A 20,481-nucleotide genomic window follows, 5' to 3' on the forward strand; every position below is an offset into this window, starting at 1 on the left:
GCTCTTAACCTCTGAGCCATCTCTCCAGCCCCAAAGTTCAACAATCTTAAGTAAGGCTCAATGACCCAGTGAGGTGGGAGTGGGTGGGTGGGTGGGGGAGCACCCTCATAGAAGCAGGGGGAGGGGAGTGGATGGGGGTTTGTGGAGGGGAAACTGGGACAAGGGATAACATTTGAAATGTAAATAAATAAAATATCCAATAAAAACAGTAGATGGTGGGGGAGGGCGGCAATGGGGGGAGGATGGGGAGGGGAACACCGATAAGAAGGGGGAGGGGGAGGGGATGTTTGCCCAGAAACCGGGAAAGGGAATAACACTCGAAATGTATATAAGAAATACTCAAGTTAATAAAAAAAAAAAGTAGATGGCCCAGAATTCCACTTATACACATCTATTCAAGAAAAAGTTGAATCATGTTTTTACAGAGACATATGAATGTCCACAATAGTTATTTTCACAATAAACAAATAATGAAAGGAATCCTAATGTCATTACCAGGTGAGTGGATAAGGCAAACAAGATTTACTGCAACAATAAAATACCATTTATCCATAAAAAGGAATGAAGCCCCAATAAATGACACAATATGATGACCCTCGAAAACAAACTAAGCAAAAGTTGTCAGAACCAATGTATTTTATAATTTATTTGAAAATCCCTGCTAAAGAAATACTAACAACACAGACGGATTGTTGCATAGGATTGGGGATGAGGATTGGGGCAGGGGCTATTGAAAAATGAGGCAATGGAAATATTCTAAAATTAGTTTCTGATGATGACTGCACAATTCTGTAATTGACTAACATCACTAAAGCACATACTTTAACAAATAAACCACGCTGTCTTTTAAAAATCCTCTCAGACCATTAAACCCGAGATGTTGTGCCTCAGTCAGCCATCTATTAGCTGAGAGAGTGACCCTCATGACCTCCTTAGCACATTAGGTAAACAAAACCTTTTCCACCTGCTTTCCTCTCTATCCACTCCCCAATTTACTCTCCTAAAAGCTAACTTATCATTTAAAAACCATCATGCTTCATGTGTTCACTGACAGTGGATACACAAAACCTGTTTTTCTCTGCTTTCCCAATCCAAAACCCGGCCTGTCGCCCAGCAGAACTGATTACCTTTGTAACCACAGATGCTTCTTCAGCACAATGTACACGCAGGAAAGCAGATGAGCTGATTTCACTGTGCTTGCACCCTTGGCCAAATGGAGCACTCCCCTAAACTACCCTGTCCTTTTGACTCCTGACTAAATGTCAGCAGCCTCTTTCCAAATTATTTAGTTTGTTTTGCTTTGTTTGAAATAGTGTCTCAGTGTCCCAGACTGACCTCCTGCTTACTATGTAGCCAAGGATGAACTGGAACTTCTGATCTTCCTGCCTCTTGCCTCCTCCTCCTCCTCCCTGCCTCTGGGTTTACAAATGTGTGCCACCGTTCCCAGTTTATGCTGTGCTGGAGATTAGGACTGGGGTTTTCCTACATGATCAGCAAGCGCTCTACCAACTGAATTACATCTCAAGACTCTCCGCTTTGCAACTTACAGTAGCATTTCCCCTACCCCTCTTCTCCTTCTTCCTTTCAGTCTCCCCTAGCCACAATACCTCCAATGTCTTTTTGCATTCATCACAAAATCCAGCTCTTACTCCTTTTCCCTTTCTGTCAAATATTCCTCCCTAGACTAAGTTTGAGTGATTAAAAAGCAAAAGTTACCTCTGGAGCGGTAATCAACTAAATAGTATTCCCTCTAGATATTGATACACTGGACTCTTTCTTTATACTAAGATATTTGGGAAATATTTAACCTCCTCTGTGATTTTATTTTGCTTGTTAAAAAGAACAGGCACAGAATATTAAATTTGATCTCAGATCTAAGGTCATTCACCCTTGTTGATATGTTTCATAGCGCCAGGAAAACCAACTATTATTACACAGTATTTTAAGATTTTATCTTTTATACTAATATCTGGCTAAAGAAAAGCTCTTTATGCAACAAACGCTACATTTGCTCCATATAGATAATGTTACATCTTACTTTTCAATTCCAAAATAGCTAAACTATTGAATATAATAGAAAGTTTTAATATTAATAACCCCAATTCCTTGATATTTTGAACAATCTCTCTTATAACAGATTACTCCCTTCCTCACATGTCTAAATATTTTGCTTATTACCACTATGCTGCTGATACAAGGTTCATTCTAAATTCCAGGCTCTGTCAATTTTCCCAGTCATACCATCTAATCAGAATGGACGCTCTACTGCAGCAGGAGAAGAGAAGCCACTGCCAGATGTGAACCAGCTTGTGCATTACCTAGAAACTCAAAATAGGTGATCTCTGTATTTTAGCAATGTAGAGACGAGGTAGAATGTTTGGATGGGGAAAAAAATGGAGAACAAGTCACTATAGACCTAAATGAATTGTTTAAATTTTCTGGTATTTGACTCTTCGTCTTTTTTAGTGATTTTTTTTAACTTCACGTATATTGGTGTTTTGCTTACAGGTATGTCTACGTAAGGGTGTAAGATCCCTGGAGGAACTCGAGTTACAGACACTTGTGAGCTGGCATGTGGGTACTGGGAATTGAACCAGGGATCCCTGGAAGAGCTGGTGCTTTTAACTGCTGAGCCTTATCTTCAGCCCAACAGTTCCTCATCTGTAAAAGACATAAAAAGATGCCTACCTCGCACGAGTGTTTGAATGACATGAGCTGTGGTATTTGAGAGAATATAGTCTGGAGTCTATAAAACAGGTGATGTTAACTAATGTGCCTCTAAATTGGCATGCCCTCAACACTCCCCAGCTCCTCGTGTCCAAACTCCAATCTCTATCTCTCTCCTCCCTCCCTCCCTTCCTCCCTGCCTTGGCCTTTCTCTGTCTCTGCCCCTCTGTCTGTCTCTGTCTCTGTCTGTCTCTGTCTCTGTCTCTGTCTCTCTGTCTCTGTCTCTCTGTCTCTGTCTCTCTGCCTCTCTCTGTCTTTGTCTCTCTGTCTCTGTCTGTCTCTGTCTCTCTGTCTCTCTGCCTCTCTGTCTCTGTCTCTCTGTCTCTGCCTCTCTGTCTCTCTCTGTCTTTGTCTGTCTCTGTCTCTCTCTGTCTTTGTCTATCTCTCTGTATCTGTCTGTCTCTGTCTCTCTGTCTCTGTCTCTCTGTCTCTGCCTCTCTGTCTCTGTCTTTGTCTGTCTCTCTGTCTCTGTCTTCTGTCTCTGTACCTCTGTCTCTGCCTCTCTGGCTTTGCCTGGCTCTCTCTCTCTCTCTCTCTCTCTCTCTCTCTCTCTCTCTCTCTTTCTCTCTCCCCCCAGACAGGGTTTCTCTGTAACTCTAACGTCCTAGAACGAGCTCTGTAGACTAGGCTAGCTTTACTCAAAAGATTCTCCTGCTTCTGCCTCCCAAGTGCTGGATTTAGAGATGTGTGCCACTATGTTAGTGTCAAATCACTCATTGCAAACCTGTGCATCCTTATTCATAAGACCCAACCAAAATGCACCACCTCACCAAGCCTTTCCAAACAACTTTAGGCACCATGGCTGTTTGTTTAAAAGAACAGGGCTTTGGGAGTCAGAAGAGACTCCAGATTTAAAGGCTCATCTGTCATTTACTATTTCCATGTCCTTGGACAAATTATTTGTTCTCTTTGTATCTAGATTGGCCTTGTGTGATGTGAGGCTCAATGTGGTACACCTCTCATAGGATTGTGGGGAGATTAAATGAGATAAGTACACAGAGCATTTAACACGGTCTGTGATGCTTAGCAAGTCCGCAAAGTATCATTTAGCATAAGAAATTAATAGAAAGTTTCCTCTTTTGAAAAATGTTTACCCTTTTCTCAGAATTGAACAATCTCTGCCTAAGAGATTGACATATGCATACCTTCGGATATTTTGGGCAATGTCCTAAACTCGCTTTTATAGAATTTGCTTTCCCTCAACTGTCTGCATAGAGGCAAATATATCCCGCATTAATTAACAGACACTAAAACTAGAACGTATGTCCCCTGTGTACAAGAGACTGACGTCCGAAACGCAGAAACGCAGTATGAAGATCAGCACCCGCAGACCGGACCTCGAGAATTCCCTGGAGTTCACCTCTACCGGCCCCCTCCCCTTGGAGGCGCGCAAGCGTACACCGAATTTACTCCCTGGTCCCTCGTGCCCCCGCCTCCAACCCCCGCGCTGTCTACCCAACACGCAGGCGCGTCTCCTCAAGCGCTTTCCCCGCCCCCTCCTCTTTCTCTTCAGTCCGTTCCCCCTCCTCTCCCAGCAGCTCCGCAGGTTCAAACTCTTCTCCCGGAGAGTGGCGGCGATCGCGCGGTCACGTGATGAGCATCCTGCTGCCCAACATGGCGGAGTTCGACACCATCTCGGAATTGGAGGAAGAAGAAGAGGCAGCAACATCGTCCTCGTCTCCGTCGTCGTCGTCGTCGTCGTCGTCGTCCGTATCTGGGCCCGATGAGGACGAGGAAGATGAGGAGGAGGAAGACGAGGAGGAGGAAGACGAGGAAGACGAGGAAGAAGAAGAGGAGGAGGAGGTGCCGCCCCCGCCTCGGGTAGTGAGCGAGGAGAATCTGCGGAGATATGCCCCAGACCCTGTGTTGGTGCGCGGCGCCGGCCACATCACTGTGTAAGCAATTGGGATCGGGGTCTTGCAGAGGCTGAAATTTGACGACAGACTAATGAGAAGGGCATTGAGGGGCCTGCGGAATGGGGGAGGGCTGACTAAAACGTAGTGTTAGCAAAGGGCACCTGGTCTAAATGGCAAAAGCGCAGGTTGAATAGATGTCGTGTAAAAGGGGAGGGGGGGCGGATAACGCTGCATCGACCCGGAGGAAAGAGTGAGTGTAGACATGGAGTTGTGGGGTAGAAAGCCAGAGACATTGGAGTAGGGGCGATCTGCTCATTCGTGTGTTGGCAAGTGAATAGTCTATAAACTGCAGGATGCACTGGGCTTCTCTGCTGCCAAGATTGATGGCTAGTGGAAAACGGCGTCTGCTGTGACAGGTGACAAGATCTAGGTTTGGGTTCTTCAAAAACAAAAATATGTGATGCATTTTGTGGATAATATAAGTATTCATCCACCCACATATTTATCCATCCATTCTCCTACCTAATGCTTACATGAATGAATATCGTCATCCTTTCTCTGTTGAACGCACTACTCTGACGTTCCTTTAATATCACGTCCTTAGAGGTTCAGGTTAATAGGAATCTATGCAAAGTAGAAAGAGCTATGGATATAGAGTGAGAGATCTTGGTTGATAATCTCAATCTTTCTTCTTACTGGCCCTGTGACCTTGGTCAGTTGATTCTTACTTCCAGGCCTTGGGTTCCTCATCTCCAAAATGAAGGGATTTGAGTGCGTGATGTCCAAGCCTCCCCATTTTTTTTTAATTTAAGATGTCTACAGGGGATCATGTATGTCCAGACATTAAATATATGAATATTAAGTATATAGAAATTAGCCCTTGATGAATTGAGGATAATTTCTTTAAAACTCAACCAGGATGGCTTCTTTTACATTGAATCCTATATCATATTTGAGAAAATAAAGTGTGCACAGTTGCACAGTAAAATTGATCACTGGGCTTTGAAGAGTGCTATATCATTTTTATTTGCTTGGATGGCACATACTAGAAATTTTGAATATGGTGTCGTATTCATACTCTTGACTGTGGTGTCTTTTACTGCCTTTTCAAAATACATTTGCTCCTTCCTGTCAAGTCAGGCTATCTCTAGTTTTTATCATGGCTCACATAGTCCCTTTGACTCAACTGAGTGCTTGCATGAAATCATACAGTATGTTCCAACTCCTCCATCATGTTATCTTTTCATTTTAACATGTTAACTCTTTTGACTGCAATACACTTTTTAAATCATTGATGCATATATTACCAAATATTTGTCAATTGTGACAAACAGGCTTTGGAGGAGACTTTTAGGCCTTATTCTGTATTAATTAATTGGAAGACAGTTTGGGGTTTTTTTTGTTTTGTTTTGTTTTTGTTTTTGTTTTGCAGTCCAAGATGTTTTGCAGATAGCCTGTAATGTTCAGGCGCCAACTTCCTGCACCGTTTTTCTTCCATTCCTTTTGTCACTAGGGAGAGCATCATTCAAACGAATTATGATTCTTGTATCCAGGCTTCTTTTGTTGTTATTTTGTTTTGTTTTTAATTCCATGAACTTGTAAAACACCATCATGCCTACTACACTTGCTGCCTCATTTTCCAGGCTTCTTTTATGCAGATCAATTTCCATGACCAAACAGAGAAAAGGTATTTTCTATACTGACCCACAATTTTATCTTCCAACTTCCCCCCATTATTTTCTACAATTCACGAAGTGAGTACATAGCAAGGAAGCATAATTTAAATTCTTTAAAACTTCCTTGTGGCTCCATTCTATTGTCAACACAATCAGTTTCCTTTTTTCATTTAAAACAGAACACTTAGATTTGCCCTGGTTAGCCCCTTATAGGTATAATTTCCTGCTATCACCCCCCACACACACACACACATACACAGTTTTAAAATTCTGGAGTTAGATGTAAAGGGATAGCTCCAATAGTATCCTGATATTATTTGAAGAAAACTCTGAAAAGCATAAGCCAGTACTTAAATCACTAAACATGAAAATTGTTTAGCTTTATTGTGCACATTTTCTCATTTAGAAAGAACATTTGATGCTAAATATCTAACCTTCTAAGAAGATTAAATGTTTAGAAGCCAGACATGGTGGTTCATGACTGTGATAGCATCATTTGGTAGATTAAAACAGGGAGAGTGCCATGAGTTCAAGACCAACGTGGATCACACGAGTTCTAGGCCAGCATGGGCTACATAGTGAAACCCTGTTGTTAATAAAATGTTTGTTTGGTATCAGAGACGTGAACTATAATAACAGAACCTTCCATCTGTCAAATGAAGCAAAATACTTAATAATCTTAATCTGATACATCTAAAATATCAATTTTTGTTTCATTTTTTCTGACATAGGCATGTGTAGATACATCTAAAATATCAATTTTTGTTTCATTTTTTCTGACATAGGCATGTGTAGATTGCTCTAAACTATATGCTATATTGGTTTTCTTGGGTTTTGTGGTGACAAAACTCAAACTACAGCATTGTGCATCCAGGCAAATGCTGTATCACTGAGCTACAACCCTGGCCCTGTACCAATGTGAGTGAACTAGTTTTTCTTCTCCTGGATACTGGCCTTTTTCTATTCTCTGTTCAGTCTTCATCTATAGAAGATTGGCTTCTATTCAAAGTTAAAAATTTGAGAGGTGTCACCATCAGCTGGTTCTTTTTTTAAAAGAGGGAAGTATTTTGTAGCTTTTTACTATGATTAAGAGATAAATATTTAAGAAAATAGATATGTTTAACCTGATTCTAACTCAATATATCTTATGCTCAACCTTTTTGCTCCCCAAATGGGTTGTACTTCTAGTTGCCACATTTGTTGTGGTAACACCAAAAGTCTACTCTCCCAGGGTAATATTTGAAATGTTTGAATCATTTGACTCTTCTCCTTGAATTGCCCCATGTCCAGTTTTCCCAGAATTGTATCATTATATATTTGGAAATTTGTTTAGATTTTTCATTTTCTCTATTCCCATTTGGCAATACTCTTGCTTGAGTTGTCATCTTCCCCTTCTTGAATTACAGGCACAGTCTGCTGCCTCTCCCCACTTCATTGTGCATGCTTGTGCCAAATTAATTTTCTTAAAATTCCATTTAATCATGTCATATACTGCTGCAACCTGCATTGGCTCTTTATTAGATATGACTTCTCCCAACATTGCAATTCAAGGAGTTCCTTACCCAAAACTCATCTCTTCTGCTTTTCATACCCTTCTCTTCTACCCTCCTCGCAAGGTCTTGTTCTCTAAGTTAGCCCCATGCTCCAATAGTGCCTCTCTATTTGATTCTCCCTAGAATCTAGAGTCTAGATTGTAATTATATTCAATTCTTCTATGACAAAAACCTTTGATACCCATATCCCTTTTAGCTGCTATCTAATCTCACTTTGCCAAATTTCTTTTTTTTTAAGATTTAATCATTTATTATATATAAGTACACTGTAGCTGTCTTCAGACACACCAGAAGAGGACATCAGATCTCTTTACAGATGGTTGTGAGCCACCATGTGGTTGCTGGGAATTGAACTCATGACCTCTGGAAGAGCAGTCGGGTGCTCTTAACCGCTGAGCCATCTCTCCAGCCCGCCAAATTTCTTAAAAGTACATATATGTGCCATATTTACTTTCTTTCGCCTGAGTTCTGCCACCTTACCTGTGAAGAATCTGACCTCCATTGAGATCCCCAGGATCAGACACTGGTGTATAGTTTTATAATGAAGTGCTTGCCTGGTGTATATTTTTCATTCACAGTCTTCTTCCTGTCTTGCTTCTTAAATACAAGTTATCCTCTCAATTTTGTGCTTAGCTCTCTAGTCTTATTGTCTACACATCTCTTCTGCTTCTTCTGGTCTAGTAATCCAGTGTTTCCAAATATGTATGTCTGTACCAGACAGTGCTCAGGCTTTAACCTGGCCTGTTTCACTTTCAAATGTACCTTAGCGTTCTGTAGTCTCCATTTCAGTTGAGTGTACCTCCTGTTACCTCCCTTTTCTTCCCACCTTTCCCAAAGTGAAGCATCAAAAAATGATTATAGGACTTAAAAGTTGCTTGTTTTCTTCTCTAGTGCCTGATTCGGGTCTCTTTTCACCCTAACTAGTTGTCTTGCCTCTATCCTTGTCAGTCTGGTAGCTATGCTTCAGCCTGTTGCTTGATTAAAACACCAGAAGTATAGATCTAACTGAATTGCTCTCCTGCTTAAGATTAGTCTAGTTTCTCCTGCATTATCAGGATAGAGTCCAGGCTCTGGAATATGGCATACAGAACTGAATCTAACCTGTCTCCCTCATCTCCTTCTATTTCCTTTGCTGCTTGTATGCTACTCATCATAGTCTGCTATTTCTTTTTTTTTCTTTTTCTTTTTTCTTTTCTTTTTCTTTTTCTTTTTTCTTTTTTTCAGAGCTGGGGACCGAACCCAGGGCCTTGCGCTCGCTAGGCAAGCGCTCTACCGCTGAGCTAAATCCCCAACCCCAGTCTGCTATTTCTTATCTTATGTGTCTGTTCAAGCTAGTGCCTCCATTTTAAATGCCAGTCCACACCTCCCCTCACCCTAACTATCCAAATGTCACCATTTTCTGTCAGTCTTCTTTGCCCTTGCTAAATTATAAGCAACAGCAGCAAGAACAATCTTTCATTCCCATGAATCTTCAGTACCTATCATAATCCCTGTTTAAGTACATTTTTGTGATAGTCTATGTCTGTTGGGGTACAGACTTATCACAGGCCGTCAGCAAATGCTAGTTTGTTGACTCATACTGTGAAGAGGACTTCCATAGCTGTGATAGTAACCTAATCCTAGTGAGGAGGGATCATCGCACCACCATCCCTCTCTAAAGCTCTGTTAAGCTTTCCCGAGAGCTCCAGTTTACTTGTATCATCTTTGTGATTTGGCCTCCTGGTTATTTTAATGAAATATAAATTTTAACATGAAATTAATTATAATTTCCTGAGAAGCAAAGTAAAGCCAGGATGTGGTGGTGTACACCTTTAATCCCGGCACTGGAGGCAAAGGCAAGTGTTTATCACTGTGAATTAGAAGCCAGCCTGGTCTATATAGTGAGACCCTGTCAAAAAAAAAAGTATTACTAAATTAACTCCCACAGGTGTTTGAGACTAGCAACAAAATGATGAATAGCACTTGCAAGTATGAAATGTTTCAGAAATGCTGTTTATATGACTTATACTTTTCTTCTTTTTTTAGGATAAATACCGGGGCATGGTGTATTGAAATACAGAAAACATACATCTGATGAGATTTTTCCCCCTTGTGTTTTTAAATATGACCACACTCTTATTATTTAAAATGTGTGTACATCTGTCCGCCCTTGCTAAAGTACCTGGATAGAAGTTAGTTGAGGGGGTTGGGGACTTAGCTCAGTGGTAGAGCACTTGCCTAGCAAGCGCAAGGCCCTGGGTTTGGTCCCCAGCTCCGGAAAAAAGAAAAAAGAAAAAAAAAAGAAGTTAGTTGAGATAATTGCTGGATTACCAGGTTTTAGGGAGTCTCATTAGATATAGAACCAAAACAGATGGTTAAATTTACAAGCAGTACCTTTGTAAACAAAGTTACAGACATTTCTCGGACTAGAGAATGTCATACAATTTTGTTACCTGTCATTGAGAGATTACAGTGACTTATTGATATTCTGAGAGAGAGAGGCCTTGAGTAGTATGAGCAAGGCCCTGGTTCAGTCCCCAACACTGAAAACAATCAGGTAACAATTTACAAGGCTTTAAGCCATTGTGTAGTCTGGTAAGAAAGATTAAGGAGATCTAAGAATCTAAAAACAAACAAAACAAAACAGAAAAACCTCTGTGTTGTAGGGTATAATTTTCCTTAGTACAGTAGAGTTCACTACATGTACTTTAGAATCAGTATTATTAAGTACATAGTTTTCTAGCAAAATTGTGGTTCTTGTTACAAGACTTTGTATGTACTGGTTCTTAACCTGAGCACATGAGCGTTCACTCATCCAAGGTTCAAATGGTTGAAAATAGTCATCTTCACAAGCATGGAAAGCAAGTGATGTAGGAAGGCAGGGTAAAGTAATGAAAGGATCCACCCTTCTTTGCCTCTATTTCCTACCATTCAAAGAATCGTTCCAAGAAATTAAAATGTAAGGGCATTGAAAACACTTAAAGAGAATTCAATCATTGACAACCACCAGCTTGGTCAACTTCAAACACATAATAGACTCTATATTTAATAACATCAATAAAATGACTTTATGAATAGTTCCCAAGTGCCTCTTTGTCTAACGCTGAAGACTGCCACATCTTGGCTAAGAGTAATGAATAGATAGATGCATTTGTGTAACTTCTGTGTAGCCATAGTTCGTAATTTCATAGTTTGCTTATGAAACGGAGAAAAGGTGTTCATTCACCAGAAGCTATTTCAATATTTGTGGCTACTAAGTGAAATCTTCCGAATTAAGGTTATTGGAAGTCAGCACTCTTTTTATGTCCCCACTGTTAATGAAGGGAATTGAAAAAGAAACCCCTGAGAAGTGAGAAGAGGATGGCTATTCCTTGTTAGCCAGCATTATGACAGTAATGGGCCTGGTTTGCTTTTCAGTGTGCTTTGTTGTTTGATTTTTGAGATGGATTGTTGACATATTATCCGGATTGACCTTGAACTCACTATGTAGCCCAGGCTGGCCTTGAACTCACTATCCTCTTGCCTCATCCTGGGATTATAGGAATGTGCTTCTATGCCAGCTTCTTTATATTTTATGACATAGATAATCAGTTCACACTATGCTTACAGGCTTTGCACACATCCAACCATTTGCAGATCAAAGATACCTGGGAAAATCACCATCTACATTGACCATGCATGGACTTTCTCTTATCGTTATCTTTCTGTTATTTTTTTTTAAGATTTATTTATTTTATTTATATCAGTACACTGTAGTTGTCTTCAGACACACTGGAAGAGGGCATCAGATCTCATTACAGATGGTTGTGAGCCACCATGTGAATTTGAACTCAGGACCTCTGGAAGAGCAGTCAGTGCTCTTAACCACTGAGCCATCTCTCCAGCCCATCTTCCTGTTGTCTTAACAACACGGTATAGCAATGATTTGCATAGCAGTTGTATTAGCTACTACTAGGATGATTTAAAGACTACGGAAGGATGTATATGGGTTACATGCAAATACTATGCCATTTTAATCTAAGGAACTGGGAGCTGCAGAGATGGCTCAGCAGTCAGGAGCACTTGTTGCTCTTACAGAGGACTTTTCCCTAGTACTGTACAGTTCACTACATGTATTTCAGGAAGTAGTGATTCAGAGGGAAGTTCACAACCAGCTCCCAGTACTCAAATGGATGCTTATAACCATCAGTAACTCCAGTTCTAGGAGATATGAATCCTTCTCTGACCTGCAAGGGCATTAGGCATGCACATGGCACACAGCATACATGCAGGCAAAATATATGTATAATAAAATCAAATAACTATAAAAATTTCATTAAAAATTAACATAAGGGACTTAAGTATCCAGGGATTTTGATATCCAAGGTCTGGTTCAGAACCAGTCACCCACAGACACTAATAGATGTCTATATGCTGCTCATTAAAGGAGATTTTTAAAAAGTAAAAATAAGCTGGGCGGGGGTGATGTATGCCTTTAATCCCAGTACTTTTAAAAAATCCTTTTCCCAGGGGCTGGAGAAATGGCTCAGCGGTTAAGAGCACTGACTGCTCTTCCAGAGGTCCTGAGTTCAATTCTCATCAACCACATGGTGGCTCAAAACCATCTGTAATGGGATCTGATGCCTTCTTCTGTCATGCACGCATACATGCAAATAGAGCACTCATATAAATAAATAAGTAAAAATAAATTAATTCTTTTCCCATTAATGTAAACAAACTTTGGAATTATACTTTGATGAGTGTGACCAGATTCTCTTCAGACAATTAAAAGATCTTTTTTTTTCTTTTTTTTCTTTTTTTTTTTGTATTAACTTGAGTATTTCTTATATACATTTCGAGTGTTATTCCCTTTCCCGGTTTCCGGGCAAACATCCCCCTCCCCCCTCCCCTTTCTTATCGGTGTTCCCCTCCCCATCCTCCCCCCATTGCCGCCCTCCCCCCAACAGTCTAGTTCACTGGGGGTTAAAAGATCTTTTTAAATACCTTTCATTTGCTTAGCTGTTCTGAAAAAAGAGATGCCTGACCTCTAAGGTTTTCTCATCCAGTATGTTTGTTCACTATGATATGTAATAAAGTCAAAAGGAATTGTATAGACCTTTGCTCGTCTGCTAATTGAGTAGGAATGCCTTAGGTCATTTTCTGAATGTCAGACAATTGCATATCAGAATAAGTAAGAATTTTATGTCAGGGGGCTGGAGAGATGGCTCAGAGGTTAAGAGCACTGGCTGCTCTTCAGAGGTTAAGCACCCACATGGTGGCTCACAACCATCTGTCATGGGATCTGATGCCCTCTTCTGGTGTGTCTGAAGACAGCTACAGTGTACTCATATATATAATAAATAAATAAAATATTTTAAAAAAAGAATTCTATGTCAGTGGATGATAGGTGAGCGAGAGCCAAAGTTAACTAGCATTGAGAACACCATGAATGCAGTAGCAAGGGACAGACACCAATCACTCCTACTTTCCCAGGCTCCACACTATGCTAAGTAACTGTAGGACTTCAAACTATTAAGGGCCTCCAAGAAAAGTGCCGTTATCCTTGTTCGGGGGACAAGGAAACTGGCATTCGTGGTGGCACATGCTTTTAATCCTAGCGCTCAGAAACAATTTAAAAGTCAATTAACTAAATAAATTGCCTAAAATCAAATTCCCATCTGGTTAAGAGTGAAAACTACAAATTAATAATAGTTACTATTCTTTTTTAATGTAAGTAAAAATGAATCCTCTTCCAAAATATAAATGTATATTAAAAATGGAAAAGGAAGTATATTTTTACTTTCCATGGTTTTTGTTTTGTTTGTTTTGTTGTTTGTTGGTTTGTTTTTTTTAAGACAGGGTCTCTGTGTAACCCTTGCTGTCCTGTAATTCCCTCTGTAAACCAGGGTGGCTTCGAACTCAAAGAGTTCCACCTGTCTCTGCCTTCCGAGTGCTGGGATTAAACACCAAGTGCGCTACCACTCCCGAGCTTTTTGTTTGTTTGGTTTTGGTTTTGGGTCTTTCAAGACAGGGTTTCTCTGTGTTACCCTGGCCATCCTAGAACTCGTTGTGTAGACCAGTCTGGTCTTGAACTCAAAGATCTGCATGTAAAGTTTTATTCAGAAAATATCTGTTAGATTTAATGGATCTTTTTTAATTTAATATTATTTTTAGGACTTAGGTATAGGTTTTTAATTCGTTAAGTTTTCTTTTAACTGTCACACACATCATATAGTTGTGAATATTTAGGACACAATTATTTAAATCTGAAAAAGAAAAGAAAACCTCATGGATTTATAACTTCTGAGAAAGGGTTAAATATGCTGAATAGAATAGATTTTGTTCTGTCTTTGTTTTTAAGGTTTGGATTGAGCAACAAGTTTGATACAGAATTTCCGTCAGTTCTGACAGGGAAGGTAAGTGGGCTTGCTTTGAATTTTCCAATTCTAATGCACTGTGTTATGGTTTATTCAATGTTATGACAAATGCTTTGACTCACTGGTAATGAAGCCAAATAACAGGAGGCCTCCCTACTTGGAAGCTGTGTGCACAGTGACTAAATGGTGTTTCCATGACTACCAGCCTCTGGCCAGCTATTTTGTCTGTTCTTCCTTAATGTCAGCCATTGTTTATTTACCTGCTCAGCTTTTCCAGTGTTGGCCTTTTTTGTCCAGCACAGGTAGCTGTAATTGTCTTCATTTAGATCTATAATTTCCAATCTTTCATTGCCAAAGTAATCTTTTTAACTGGATCATTATTATTTTTTTAAAAGTGTTATATGGTATGCATCATTTATTATAAATAAAAAGCATGATATTTTTGTTAAATGTTTTTCTTCCTTTTAGACTGAGTTTATTATATTGGACTCACAGCAATAAGTAACTACCTTTCTATTTCTGGGTTTCTCTCTATTCAGTTGTATAGGCAAGCATTCATGCTCAAAATTCAGACTTCCCAGGACTCAAACCTAGATTAATGTACTGTGTGACGATTATAAATAATAGTGTACTATATGCTGAAAATTCACCAAATGAACAGATTTCAGGTTCTCTAAAAGAAATGATAAATAACTATGTAAGGAGCTCTGTTAACGTGCTTGACTATATAATTATGTCACTATGTGTGTATATGTATCATGTTGAGCTATTGCAATGGTATGGGTCTGTAAACCCAGCACTAGCACTCACGAGTTCCAGACTAGCCTGGGTTACATAGTTAGTTGTCTCAAAAAATAAACAAACAAAAAACACCAGCATGTTGTATACTTGAAATATTACCTTTTTATAAAGTACTGTATTTAGAACAGTTGTCTTACAGAAATGCTAACTTTCAGATTGGGAAGATGGCTCCATGGGCAAACAGTGCTTGTTACGCAAGCTTGAGAACCTGACTTCAGATGCCTAAGCCCCATAGAAATGCCAGGTACAAAGAGAGGCCACTGGGTAGTAAAGACAGACAGAACCTAGGAGACATGCTCTGGCTAGTTAGACTAGAAATAATGAGTTCTGGGTTCGGTGGGAGAACCTGCCTCAAAAACTAAGGTGCAGGGTGATCGAACTTCAAAGACCCCCGAAGTCCATCCCTGCCTCCACACTTGCACACAGAGGGGAGAGAGGCTCTCTTTGTGGAAATGATTGGCTTTGGTTTCTCATAGGTTCTGCCTCCCTCTCCTAATCAATGATTCAGAGTACTTCAAGTGCAGTAGCAGCTTAGACTTAGATGTGTCCTCTAAACACTAATAGTAAACATTCCCTTTAAATGTATAAAATTGGGGTTGGGGATGCTCAGTGGTAGAGCACTTGCCTAGCAAGCTCAAGGCCCTGAGTTCGGTCCCCAGCTCCGAAAAAAAGAAAAAAAATGTATAAAATTAAACATGGAAATATCTCTTCAATAATTGTATTAGTGAGAACATGGTAGATTTAGCACTAAAATTAAAGAAAAATGTAAAACGGGGTTGGGGATTTAGCTCGGTGGTAGAGCGCTTGCCTAGGAAGCGCAAGGCCCTGGGTTCAGTCCCCAGCTCCGAAAAAAAGAACCAAAAAAAAAAAATGTAAAATAAAACATCTCCAATAGAGAATTTATTTCCATTTGCATTAATGCCATTGCGTGTTTTGTCTGGGAAATTGCATGCAGCTTGAACACTAACTTAAGTGTTTTTACATATTTAAAATTAGAGCTCTAGAAAATGAATATCTTCGAAACTGTCAGTAAATATAGCTCCCAGACATAAGCATTATCCATTTTTTTTTCCGGAGCTGGGGACCGAACCCAGGGTCCTGTGCTTCCTAGGCAAGCACTCTACCACTGAGCTAAATCCCCAACCCACATTATCCAATTTTTAATGAGCCGGTTTTTGTGCTGAAGTAATCTTTCAAATATCTTTGCACACCTCTTCATTCCTTTCCAAATTTTCTGCAAGTAAAAATTCCTTTGACCCAGAAGATGCTAGGATGTTTTTAAGTTGGAGTTGTAAGAATGGTAAGCTGCTTTTGATAACCCGCCATACAGCCTAGAGGATCTGGATGGAAGCTGTTCTTGTAAACATCCCTCCTTCCTCCTCCTCCTCCTCCTCTTCTTCCTCCTCTTCTTCCTCCTCCTCCTCCTCCTCCTCCTCCTCCTCCTCTTCCTCCTCCTCTTTTTAAATCTGTCTGCTTTTCTTTTTTAGAAACAGAGTTTTGTCATGTACCCCAGGCTGGCCTGGAACTCATTATGTAATACAAGCCAGCCTCAAACTTGTGGCAGTCCTCCTGCCTCAGCTCTCTAACTGTTCAATTACAAGCATGAATCACCATGGCTAAAACACGGATTCTTTTCAGGTGATTATTTTTATAGTATACATACATTCAAGTATATGTTATTTGCATTGTATGCATTTTCTCATGTATTGGGTAATACAGAAATGATAATACAACATTTTCTTAATATGTGTTTAACAATGAGAAAAACAGTACCAATGATTGTTGTGTTGCTGTGGATCAAGCCCAGTGCCTTGCTCACACTAAGCATGTGTTCTACGGCTGAGCATTATTTCTAGTTCCTGAAGATTCGACTTTTAAAGTTACATGTTTATCACACATGGTATGCACTCATTGATAAGTGGCTATTAGCCCAAATGCTTGAATTACCCTAGATGCACAGAACACATGAAACTCAAGACGGATGACCAAAATGCACATGCTTCACTCCTTCTTTAAAAGGGGAACAAGAATACCCTTGGGAGGCGATAGGGAGGCAAAGTTTAGAACAGAGACTGAAGGAACACCCATTCAGAGCCTGCCCCACATGTGGCCCATACATATACAGCCATCCAATTAGACAAGATGGATGAAGCAAAGAAGTGTAGACCGACAGGAACCGGATGTAGATCTCTCCTAAGAGAGACAGCCAGAGTACAGCAAATACATAGGCGAAGGCCAGCAGCAAACCACTGAACTGTGAACGGCACCTCCGTTGAAGGAATCAGAGAAAGAACTGGAAGAGCTTGAAGGGGCTCGAGACCCCATATGAACAACAATGCCAAGCAACCAGAGTTTCCAGGGACTAAGCCACTACCCAGAGACTATACATGGACTGACCCTGGACTCTAACCTCATAGGTAGCAATGAATAGCCTAGTAAGAGCACCAGTGGAAGGGGAAGCCCTTGGTCCTGCCAAGACTGAACCCCCAGTGAACGTGATTGTTGGGGGGAGGGCGGTAATGGTGGAGGATGGGGAGGGAACACCTATAGAGAAGGGAAGGGGGAGGGGTTAGGGGGATGTTGGCCCAGAAACCGGGAAAGGGAATAACAATCAAAATGTAAATAAGAAATATCCAAGTTAATAAAGATGAAAAAAAAAGTTACATGTTTATAACATAAATACAAGTTTTACTTCCTTAATGAGAATCTTTTTCTCCAGTAGGTACTACTTCATTAATATAGATTAGTGTGGATTATTAAACCATTTCTCTAGTAAGGGGAGGCCTTCCATAAATATGAAAAAATTAAATTAAAAGTCTTAATTCCCAATGTAATACTCCTTGTGTAAATTGTCTTAAAATGGATAACTCTAATACCTAGCAGAAAAGAATTACCCTTTATTAAAGAAAATCGGTCTTTTGGCATGAGTGAATATTCTTTTTTTTTTTTTTTTTTGGTTCTTTTTTTCGGAGCTGGGGATCGAACCCAGGGCCTTGCGCTTCCTAGGTAAGCGCTCTACCACTGAGCTAAATCCCCAGCCCCATGAGTGAATATTCTAAGTAGCTAGTTTGAGGTAAACAAAATTGCAGTGAATTAGGAAAACCTAAAAGGCCATTTCAGGAATTTCACAACTCACTATTAACCTTTTGCTTCTTTTGTGTTAATTCTTGTAAGTGCAGAACAGTGAGTTGTTCTGACATGATAGGACAAATCATGTAGATAAGTGTGTTTATATACCTACAGATAGATTCTGGTAACCAGAAAGTGAAAGGCCTACATAAGTTTTCAAAAGGAAATGAAAGTGTCTAGTCCTCAGCTTGAAAGTAGCAAAGGGCATTATGGGGAAAGCAGTGTATAGTGTTAGGAATGGGAAGCCATAAAAATTGACCCCAGTCTATTGTGATCCAATATGACAAATGATTGATAGGCCCGTGCTTGTCACAGTGAGAGAGGCAAATCAGTCCTGCTGGGCTTTGCTTTACTTTTAGTCTGTTTGTAGAGTCTCCTGCATCCTGTTATAAAATATTATGACCCTTTCCCCCACCTTCCTGAGGGTGTTTTCTTTTTTCTTTCCAAGAGAGTCAAAAGGAATGAAATGTTTCTTTACAACCTACTGTCCAACTAGAAAGTCAGAGGCTCCCAGCCGACCTAATACTAGAAATAGTTGTATAGAAGCAAATGAGTCCAATGGTTGGGAATCTGTAGTTAACCAAACATTTCTCTCCATGTTTAAAGTTGAGAGTTAGTCAATTCTCATTCCCTACCTCTGTTTTATGACTTATACTGTTACTCAAATGCATTCTTTTTTCCCCAAACCCAGTCTTGGCATCTTTTTGAAGTCAATGCAGACTGTAGTTTGTTGTTTAAGATTCTAGTGAAAGTTTTTCTTCTCAATATACTTGTCTTATGGCCCAAAATTTGATTTCTCATTTTTAGTAACTTGAGCATTTGAATTTTAGTTTGTCAGTAGTAAGAGAGTATCTGTTAAAAGGTAGACTATTGAAAAGGGGAAATTGGCAAATTTGAGGAGTGCTGGTGTTTTCATTTTCTGAAACATGTAATGAAAGTTTCCTAACAAACTGCACATAGGTATATATGGTGTCTAATTGCTTTCATTCACGTATCAGATTGAAAGCCAGCCTTCCCTTCCCTCAGACTTCTAAGACTGTTCTTCCCTGCTAGAAATAAACCTTATACATGGTTTTGTTCTTTTGGATAGAGTCACTTACATGCTTGCTTTTTTTTTTTTCCTTCGGAGCTGGGGACGCGAACCCAGGGCCTTGCGCTCGCTAGGCAAGCACTCTACCACTGAGCTAAATCCCCAACTCTACATGCTTGCTTTTAAAAGTTTCAATCATGATCACAAACTTTTTAAGAAGTCCTTTCAAGGCTAGCAAGATGTCTCAGTGGGTAAAAGGTGCTTGCCAACAAGCCAGACAGCCTGAGCTGGATCCTCAGAGCCACACAGTGGCTCTGACTGACTCCTGCAGGGTGTCCTATCTGTGTAATCACGTACACAGATGGATAAGTAAATAAGTGTAACAAATGTCTTCTAAATAAGCAAAGCTCAAAAAAGGCAACACTGTAGATCATCTCCTCATACTGCAAAGTGATACCTGACAATAAGAGCTAGAAGTCAGGTTGAGAAAATGGGGAGGACACCAGAGTTGCACTGATCCAAACAACTGGGGTGGATATGTTTCCGGGCCACTAGCTGATGCAGGTGATGCCAGGAGAACACGAAAGACCTCTGGCCTGTGGGAGCAAGCTTAATGTGACAAAACGAGTAAGCCTTTGCTGAATAACCATTCTGAAATAAAAGTATATTCGTCTGACATAGAGAAGGTATTTGTAATTCATTGTCACAATATGAAATCAATTTTGTTCTTTAAAAAGAAAACAGAATTGCCCGAATCATAGAGTGACTACAGTTATATCCAGTAGATTTTTTTTTTAGAGGAGAGGAATAAAACACAAGATAGTAGGAAAAAGCTGTTCTCTAAGCATTCCCAGGCAGTGAGGTAAAGGGTCCTGTTTTTAGAAAGCGTACACATTGTCAAGCCAACAGTGCTTAAGTGCTTAAAGAACACAGTTAATAGTCTTGTTTTGCCTGCAGTCTTACCAGGAGATATGCATTTTCTAAGGGCCTGATGTCCACTAGGCAGTGTGCTAAGTAGCTTTAGAGTTCTTACCTCATTTATTCTCCAGATTTTTTTCCTAACAAAAGGAAAAAATTACAGCCTGTGCATAGGAGGAACCAATGTTCCACAGTCATGACAGAATAAGGGAACAGAGAACTCCGGCCCCTCAGGGAATTCTGTGTGTCCCTTAGAAGGTGGTAATGAAAAGTCCTGTGAGATAGAAACTATCTTTAACTGTTACTTAGTGATTCCCTGCAATGACAAGGAAGTTACATGCTCCTGTTTGGGACACATAAATCTTTACACAGTAACTTGGAGGAAGAATAACCAGTAGGACACCTGCTTACCATGGGCTAGCCCCTGGCTTCCATCCCTGGTTCTGAAAAAATGGG

General features: G+C 40.1%; 1 protein-coding gene across 2 annotated transcripts in view; it reads left to right on the plus strand.

Annotated features, from left to right (window-relative positions):
• The first annotated feature begins 4,238 nt into the window (after positions 1 to 4,238).
• Positions 4,239 to 20,481, plus strand: part of Chic1 (cysteine-rich hydrophobic domain 1) — a 44,067-nt gene continuing 27,824 nt past the window's right edge. Inside the window, exons 1-2 of one of the 2 annotated variants that reach the window (NM_001401184.1) lie at positions 4,239 to 4,622; positions 14,132 to 14,186. In NM_001401184.1, coding sequence (NP_001388113.1) covers positions 4,321 to 4,622; positions 14,132 to 14,186 — 357 coding nt within the window. In that variant the 5' untranslated portion in view covers positions 4,239 to 4,320. Of the gene's footprint in view, positions 4,623 to 9,837; positions 10,869 to 14,131; positions 14,187 to 20,481 lie in introns of those variants that run through there. The other variant, XM_087600347.1, reaches the window with a different exon arrangement.

This window comes from Rattus norvegicus, chromosome X (genome assembly GCF_021556685.1).
Source record: "Rattus norvegicus strain SHRSP/BbbUtx chromosome X, alternate assembly SHRSP_T2T, whole genome shotgun sequence".
NCBI classification, from domain to species: Eukaryota; Metazoa; Chordata; class Mammalia; order Rodentia; family Muridae; genus Rattus; species Rattus norvegicus.